Source organism: Pinus tabuliformis, chromosome 8 (genome assembly GCF_031772625.1).
Source record: "Pinus tabuliformis cultivar Carrire ecotype Pingquan chromosome 8, CPIR1, whole genome shotgun sequence".
Lineage (NCBI taxonomy): Eukaryota > Viridiplantae > Streptophyta > Pinopsida > Pinales > Pinaceae > Pinus > Pinus tabuliformis.
The window spans coordinates 527,698,197-527,706,847 of NC_142294.1; the positions used below are offsets into that span (position 1 = coordinate 527,698,197).

General features: G+C 39.9%; 1 protein-coding gene across 3 annotated transcripts in view; it reads right to left on the reverse strand.

Moving 5' to 3' along the window:
* LOC149236477 (uncharacterized) overlaps nt 1-8,359 on the reverse strand; it is a 390,522-nt gene extending 382,163 nt beyond the window's left edge. Inside the window, exon 1 of one of the 3 annotated variants that reach the window (XM_089372399.1) lies at nt 7,230-8,356. In XM_089372399.1, the coding sequence (XP_089228525.1) occupies nt 7,230-7,931 (702 nt within the window). In that variant the 5' untranslated portion in view covers nt 7,932-8,356. Of the gene's footprint in view, nt 1-7,229 lie in introns of all 3 variants that reach the window. The other 2 variants (XM_089372400.1, XM_089372398.1) reach the window with 2 other exon arrangements.
* Nucleotides 8,360-8,651: the final 292 nt, after the last annotated feature.

The window sequence follows — 8,651 nt, forward strand, 5'->3', positions numbered from 1 at the left end:
TACCCTGTAAATTCTTACATGGTATCAGAGCGATTTGAGGGCCGCGTCCGTTGGTGATCCAAATCTGAAGCCGGTAGAACTGCATGCGGCTGTCGTTTCCTAGATCTGTTGTTTCTGACTGCTTTCGGGCCGAGAGGACTGCTCTGTTGCGTTCGGAGCATCTGTTCCAGTGAGGAACCCCTTTCGTTTCATGCGAAAAGGTTTCCGGTAGCCCTAGCTGCGTCATTTTTCAGATCGGGAGGTATACAGTGTTTTTTTTTGCAGTTTACTGTTAATTTCTCTCTGCTTATTTCGGTCTCAGTTTATTTAGCCTTTTTTTTAACCGGATCTATACCTTTCATTTCTGCGTATGCTCTTTGCCCTGCGACTCTGTGCGATCTGGGCAAATCAGAAACAGAAAGGAAGGATTTTTCTCATGCGTATGCTCTTTTCCCTGCACCTTAGTGTGATCTCGGAAAATCAGAAACATTGAGAAAAATATTTAGTTTTTCGACTAAAGCTAACCTTGAGATTTTTTTTAAAATTTCTAGTTTTTTGGCTAAAGCTAACTTCGAGCCGCAAGGTTCGTTTTTCTTTGCATATTCGTGTTGGGTTTTGTGTTTTGTGTTTTGTAGGGAAAAAGAGCTTTCTCAAGGCAAGCACGCAAATCGAGGCCCCCCCCCCCCTCTCTCTCTCTCTCTCTCTCTCTCTCTCTCTCAAATATTTTGTATAGATCAATTGGTTCAAAGCTATTTTTAGAGAGTAGAGGTCTTGGGTTCAAGTCTCCATTTTGTGGGGGCGGATTTTTTCATTCCCGCACATTCGCGCACCTTTCCGGCAACGTCAACAAGTTTTTTTTCAAAAAGCCATAACTTCTTCATCCGGAAGCCTTTTTCAGAGCCGTTTTTTTTTAAACCGCCTATTTTTTCGAGATCTATCCGTTGGTACACTTACTTTCAGCATCTTCAGCTTCAGTTTGTTTTAAAATGGAAAGTCCATGCCAAGTCATTCTTGACAGCACTAACTACTTCCAATGGGTAGACTACATGGAAGATTTACTTAGAAGTAAAGGTCTCTTCAGAATAGCCACAAACCAAGAGAAGAAACCCAAAGATGAAGACAAGGCGGCAAAATGGGAAAATAGACAAGATCAAGCACGTGGTTTGATAGGGATGTCTATTTCTCCTGATCTTAGATTCCACATTGCAGGACTTGAGACTCCTCATGAAGCATTAGAAAAACTTGCTAAAGTTTTTGGGATTAAAAATGAAATTAGATCCCATCAACTTGAAAATGAGCTGCTTACTTTGGATCCTAATAATTTTTCTTGCATTGAAGATTTCTTGTCAAATTCAAGACCCTTAGATATCTCTTGGAAGGTGTTAAAGTTAAGAAAGATGATGGTAACCTTATTTATTCCATCCTTACTAAGTTGGGACCAGCCTACTCTGTATTTGTTTCCACTTTCCATTCTACAAGAGAAGCTTTCATTTGTCAAGGACAAGACTACAAGGCCCCTTCCTTTGACTCCTTTTGTGATTCCTTAATAAGAGAACAAGAAAAACTCTTACACCTTGGTCTTCTTAATCTTGGAAACTCTTCCACGAAAGCGTTAGCCGCCCAGCAGCAACCAAATTCAAAGAATCCTAAGAAGTCATATCCTCAAAAGAATGGTCCTAAACCATTTCAGCCTCAAAATGAAAGATCATTTCAGCAAAATGATAAGACCAATAAAAACAAATGGAAGAAGACTGATAGACATTGTAACTTTTGTAATCGAGATGGCCACTTAGAATCTAAATGCTTTAAGAAGATGGAAGCCTTGGAAGCCGCAATGAAGAAACATAACATCCATCTGGAGCCTACTTCAACTTCAACTTCCGGAACGGCACTTTCTGCATGTCATCGTCAATCATCTCAGTCTGGTTATGCATTAAATGTATCTTCTTCTTCTTCTCATTCTCATGAGTGGCTCATTGATTCTGGAGCCTCTTGTCACATGGCCAAAAACCAAGCCATGTTTTCTTCTTTAAATGATTGTAACACCAAAAATATATATGTTGGTGATGATAGATCTCTTAATGTTGTAGGGACTGGAACTGTTCATCTAGACAATGGTCAGTTCAATGATGTATTATGTGTTCCAAACTTATCCTGCAACCTTCTATCTGTCTATCAGATAACTCATTCAGGTGAAGGTAAAATTGTTGAATTTTCACCTCATGATGTTGTAATCAAGGATCTAAAAGATCCTAAACAGATTCTAGCTACTGGTCTTGCTGATGATTCCAAAAGGTTGTATAAGTTTCACAACTTTGGGTCATCCCATCTTCCCTCAGTATTTGTTGCTCATAATGATGAAGTGAGCAAACTTTGGCATGAGCGGTTTGGTCACTTAAACTATCGCTCCCTTCAGCATCTATGTAAAGAAAATATGGTGACAGGTCTTCCTATGGTATCTTGCAAAGATGGTGTTTGTTCCGGATGTGTACTCGGAAAACATCATCGGGACAGTTTTGACAAACGTGCCTCTTGGCACGCCTCAGCCCCTTTACAGCTTGTGCACAGTGATTTATGTGGTCCTCTTCCTGTTGCTTCATTCTCTGGCTGCAAGTACTTCTTAACTTTCATTGATGATTTCTCTAGACGCACTTGGGTATACTTCTTAAAACTCAAGAGCGAAGTATTTAGCACTTTTTTGGCCTTCAAAGCATTTGTTGAAAAACAATCTGGACATCAAATTCTTAAGCTAAGAACTGATAATGGTGGAGAATATGTTAAAAACGCATTCATCAACTTTTGCACCGAAAATGGAATTCAAATGCAACATACTGTTCCATACACTCCACAACAAAATGGTGTAGCTGAAAGGAAAAATCGCACCTTAAAGGAAATGGCTAATTGTATGCTGCAATCTAAAGGACTCAGTCTTAGTTTTTGGGCCGAAGCAATTAATTGTGCAAATTATATAATCAATCGCACTCCTACTAAGGTTCTAGAGAATATCACTCCAGAAGAAGCTTGGAGTTCCATTAAACCAGATGTAAGTCACTTTCGTGTGTTTGGAAGTGAAGCATGGGCCCATATTCCAGATGAAAAGCATAAAGCTTTAGAACCTAAGAGTGAGAAATGTACTTTTGTTGGATATTCTGAAGATGTAAAAGGTTATAGACTTATTCCATTTAAGTCCAAAAATGTTATCATTAGAAGAGATGTAAAATTTGATGAAAATAAATCGGCCTGCGAGCCTAGTCCGGCGGATGTGCCACCTCTTCCTATCTCTTCTATCTTTGAAAACATTTCTTCTTCTGATGATGAAAGCGAGGATGATAATCCTCCCCCACCTTCTCAGGATCCTCAACTTCCAAGATGGGTCCGTGCTACTCGGGATGCAGCAGGTGATCTTGCCGGTGATCCTACAGATCAGCGACGTACACGTTCTCAGTTTGAAAGAGCCTCTTCTTTACTGGCTCAAGCTCCAGTAAATCATGATCCTGACACTTTTGCAGAAGCTTCAGGCCATCCACATTGGGAAGCAGCTATGAATGAAGAATATCATTCATTGATGACAAATGATACATGGGATCTTGTTCCTCTACCAAAGGGACGCAAACTTGTTAGATGCAAATGGGTTTACAGAACCAAGTATGGACCAGATGGGAAAGTTGATAAACATAAAGCTCGTCTAGTTGCTAAGGGCTTTTCACAGGTTGAAGGCATTGACTACACTGAAACCTTCTCTCCAGTTGCCAAAATGAACTCTATCCGCCTTGTTCTTTCCCTTGCTGCCTCTTTAAAATGGGAAGTCCATCAAATGGATGTTAAATCTGCCTTCTTGCATGGGGACTTGCAGGAAGAAATCTATATGGAACAACCCATTGGCTTCATACAAACAGACTCCAGCCTCGTTTGTCGACTTAAGAAATCCCTTTATGGCCTCAAGCAAGCTCCTCGGGCTTGGTATGCCAAAATGGATAGCTTTCTTTTAGAATCTGGCTTTTCTAGGTGTCATTCTGACAATACTGTCTACACCAAGAAAGTGGGCAACTCTCTTATCATCCTTGTTCTTTATGTTGATGATCTTATTCTTACTGGTAGTGATCCCAACCTTATAAACCATGTGAAGTCCAGCCTTAAAAAGAAATTTGAAATGACAGACTTAGGACACTTACACTATTTTCTCGGTCTTCAAGTCTTGCAATCCCAAGAAGGTATTTTCCTTTCCCAGTCCAAGTATGCTTGTGATATTCTTCGTCATTTTCACATGGAAGACTGTAAGCCAGCCCCTTCTCCCTTTCAGTCTGGAGTCAAACTTTCAGTCTCTTGTACTTCTCCTGAAGTTGATGCTACCTTATACCGTCAACTTGTCGGAAAACTCTTGTATTTAACCCATACTCGTCCTGATCTTTCCTTTGTTGTTGGCCTTGTTGCTCGTTTTATGCAAAACCCCCGTGAAAGTCATTGGAAAGCAGCTAAAAGAATACTTCGTTATGTTCGAGGTACAGTACAGTTTGGGATTCATTACAGTGCCAAAGCAGCTCCTCTGTTAGTTGGTTTCACTGATTCTGATTGGGCTGGTGACCTTGATGATCGGAAGTCTACTGCCGGTTATGTCTTCACTCTTGGTTCAGGACCTATTACATGGGCTTGTAAGAAACAGGCTGCCATTTCTCTTTCGTCAGCAGAAGCAGAGTATCGTGGTGCCGTGGAAGCTAGTAAGGAAGCCTTGTGGCTTCGTCAGATCCTATCAGAGTTTGGCTTTGAGCAACAGCATCCAACCACACTTTGGTGTGATAATCAAAGTGCCATTCAGCTATGCAAAGATCCAGTCCAGCATCAGCGCAGCAAACACATTGAACTACACATGCACTTCATCAGAAAGCTCATTCATGACCATGTTCTTGAAGTGCAATATTGTCCAACGGATGATCAGGTTGCAGACATCTTCACAAAGGCTCTCACAGAGGCGAAGTTCACTAAACTTCGATATATGCTTGGAGTTCAGGAAGTTGTCACTAAGGGGGGATAGGCTCTAGTGCCTCCTTCCTTCTCCTATTGTGTCATATTTGTAAATCCTTCAATCCTATCCCAAGTTGTTCTTAAGGGGGGATGTTAGGATATTCCGACACATAGGATATAGTTAAGTTCAACTTGGTCTAGTATAGAGTTAGGTTAGAGTTAGGTAAAGTGTGTTTCTTTACCGTTGTACATTTTGTAACTTACAATCCGACGGTCACGATATGTAGTGATCCGACGGTTCACTCTCACCTCGGTATTACCGACACTTGATCCGTGGCTTGACACCCGATTGGTCCATGAGTTCTATTTAAAGCGCATGGAGGGTCATTGTTCGGGTAATCCGTGCATGAGAGAAGCTTATGTAAATTTTCATTCTTTGATTAATAAATTGCCTGTAGTACCCACGTTGGGACAGGCCGTGGACTGTTTCCCTCCTTGCACTCTGAGGGTTTTAACCACGTCAAAAATACTGGTGTATTGATTTGAGATCTGGTTGTGAGCGGTGTCCTTTTGGTATTCTTTCTGTGGAACTTACCCTGTAAATTCTTACAAATAATGTCTTCCACATGCTAAGACACCAAGCCTATGTAAAAGACCTTCCAAAGCTACCACTAGCTTCAACAATCTAGAACATAAATCCCACATGACCCTTCAAAAATTAGGATTTCAACATTAAGATTTAGAATACAGATCCATGAATAGATGAGTGCGAAGGCCCAAGAATATTTAATGAGAAACATAAAATACATTGGACAATTGATACGTAATGCAAGAAGTAAATTCCAAAAACAACTTTTATTATTTATAAATGAGGCTATATATTACTAAATTTATCATCATATTGTATTCAATCTTCAACCTTAAAGTTCAAGCATGCTTCAGTGCAAATTTTATTTTATTTTGTATCCCAGAGGAACCGAACAACCCACCTGACACATAGTTACTAGTAAACCTATGGGGGTCTACAGCCTCCCCTCCTCTCCATAAACCGTGGCTCACAACTGGGGGGATTTGAACCTTGGATCTTTCAGTTTTCACAGATTTCACATTACTTCGATCATCAATTGAGCTACCCCCCTGGGACTCGATTCAAAATATTATTAAAACCTAATCACTTAAAAAAAAAATCACATAAAATGAAATTTAATGGGTTTCGGGCCAAAAATAGGCCACACAAGCTCATTGTATCGAACACTAAGACACTTGTATGGTGCTAAAATGTGGTGTATGGCACTTGAAAGACGTTTCAGGCTGGTTGAAATGCATTTAAGGCACGTTTTAGCCACGCTTCAAGGTTTTCGCATCGAAATGCGGCTAGTACCGGGGGGGTCCCACATTTAGTGCAACCTAGTCTCCAACATGATTTCTTAGTGAATTCAACATCCTGTGTTGCTTCTTATTTGATTTGTTTTGTGAATATCAATTTAATTTTAGAATGTTTCATATAGAAGTCCTCCTAGGGATTAAAAAGGTCACCTGATATTAAATCAGGCAAAATAACAAACACATCAACTTACCAAGATTACAAAAATGCCTTCAATGACATCGATAGACATTCTATTCAAATAACATTATAATTATTGAACTTTGATTCTACAATGTCGAGGGCATCCATATCAAATACATAACATGCAACCCCCAATTGCAATCACCTAACCTATGATAGACATCTACTTTGTACTTTATACATTTTAGTAGATTCATTTAAATTTAATGTGTATATCTCTATTGCTTTTCATTTAAATTTAATGTGTATATCTCTATTGCTTCTCATTTAAATTTAATTTGTATATCTCTATTGCTTTTGCCTATAAGTAATAAGGCATCAACCAAATTCTCACTTGCTCCCTTAGTTGCCACATTCCACGGTTTTCCACGGAAAATTATAAGTTCATCCAATCTCAAGAACTGCCAAAATTTATGGCATATATTATCGCAGATTTAATAGTCAATTTCAAGTTTAAAGGCGAATTTAACGGCCAGCCAAATTGTTTTTTATAAAATTCATCCATTGTTCTCATATATATATAATCCTGTCTTTAACATATTTTCAGCTCTAACATAACTGGCTTCATATGTTTTTTGGCTTTCCCAAATTTCTTTGTCACGGCATGCGAACCAAGTGACTTATATGGCACGCAATAAACCAGGTTTTCAATGCTCTGACCCAGTGGGCAGTTTTAATTTTACCATTCAACATTAAACTGACTGACAAAAAGCTAAAGGCGTACCTGCAATATAACAGAATTGATGACGTCTGCATATTTTACTGCCAAGTTAAGTGACATACACCGGGCAGGGGCGACTGCATAGCACCGAATCTGACTTCTGGGTATATTACCCAAGTTCTTCCTGTTGTTTACTACCACCAAAGTAAGCAGGGCAGCAACTCCTGACCCAAGTGAATGCCCTGCAAAAGTAAGGGTATATGAAGGGTTTTTCTCGATCAAATCCTTCAATGTGTCGGATTCAGCAGTGATCAGCCAAGTAGCAGACTTGAGAAGCCCATTATGCACATAGCCTCCATCAAACATCGCTTGCCCGAGCTTATTGTCCAGCAATACAGCATAATCACTTTCCTTAGCCAAATTTAGGCCTCTAAAGGCCAAAACTATATCATGAGCCTCATGATCAACGTAAATCAGATATGCTGGAGCTCTGCCCTGTGTGGTCTCATAAGTGACCCTCTTCACTAACCAATCAGGATTCATCCTATAGCCTCCTGGAGGTGCCCATTTAGGGTTTCTCAAATCATCTTCATAAACTGCAAGGATTATTCTACAAATCCTTGGCACGGGTTCAAAGTCCTCAATATTGGCAAGTGCCCATTTTTCACTGTCATGGGCTCCTGAATGTAAACAACGTTTCCATGCCCACCTAGAACATCCCAAGCAATATATACATTCAAACAGAGGTATTCCAAAGGTAGACATGCTTATTTACCAGTAGACATTTGAACGCGATATCCCCAAAGCAAATTTCATAAAACCCATATGCGAGAAAAAATAAATTCAGAAATTCGCTGCTGCACCCAGTTAAATCGGGCTTATGTCCAGTAGCTCAGATGTCGAGTAGTGCACCCAATTCAAATTAGGACTATCTCAAATAGCTTAGATGTCTACAGGTGGTATTGGTAAAACATGAATGATTTTTGCAGCGGATTGGTGAAAGTGAACTTGGAACCCAAATGTCGATTAGACATGAAAATGAAAATGGATTTGCTGACATTAAAATTGCACTCAAAGCCCAAATAGATTACAATGAAAAGGGGATTAAGAGAGACTGGATAGTTGAGAGAGAGTGGCCAGATGGTGCCGACTTCAGCGTCATTAAAATATTGCTTGGTATTGTTGCTTACACCAATTCGTTGGGTTCATATGAGTTGGCGGATAGGGCAGTTGTCTCAGTAATGTAACCCTTCACAGACATCAGTGCAAGAAAATTAAATATGACATCTGGCTCGACGCTCCATTAGCCAGCACATAGGTTTCAGTTGCCACTGTTTTAGGTGGGGCAGTGTGGATGGACTGTATGTGCATTTGTTTTCATTTGTTATGTGAAAAAAGTAAGGGACATTGTCTATTGGACGAAGTGTAAAGTGAGGAGAGTACAAAAGTATTTTGATGAGGGTGGCCTGCAACAGGTGGTTTGAA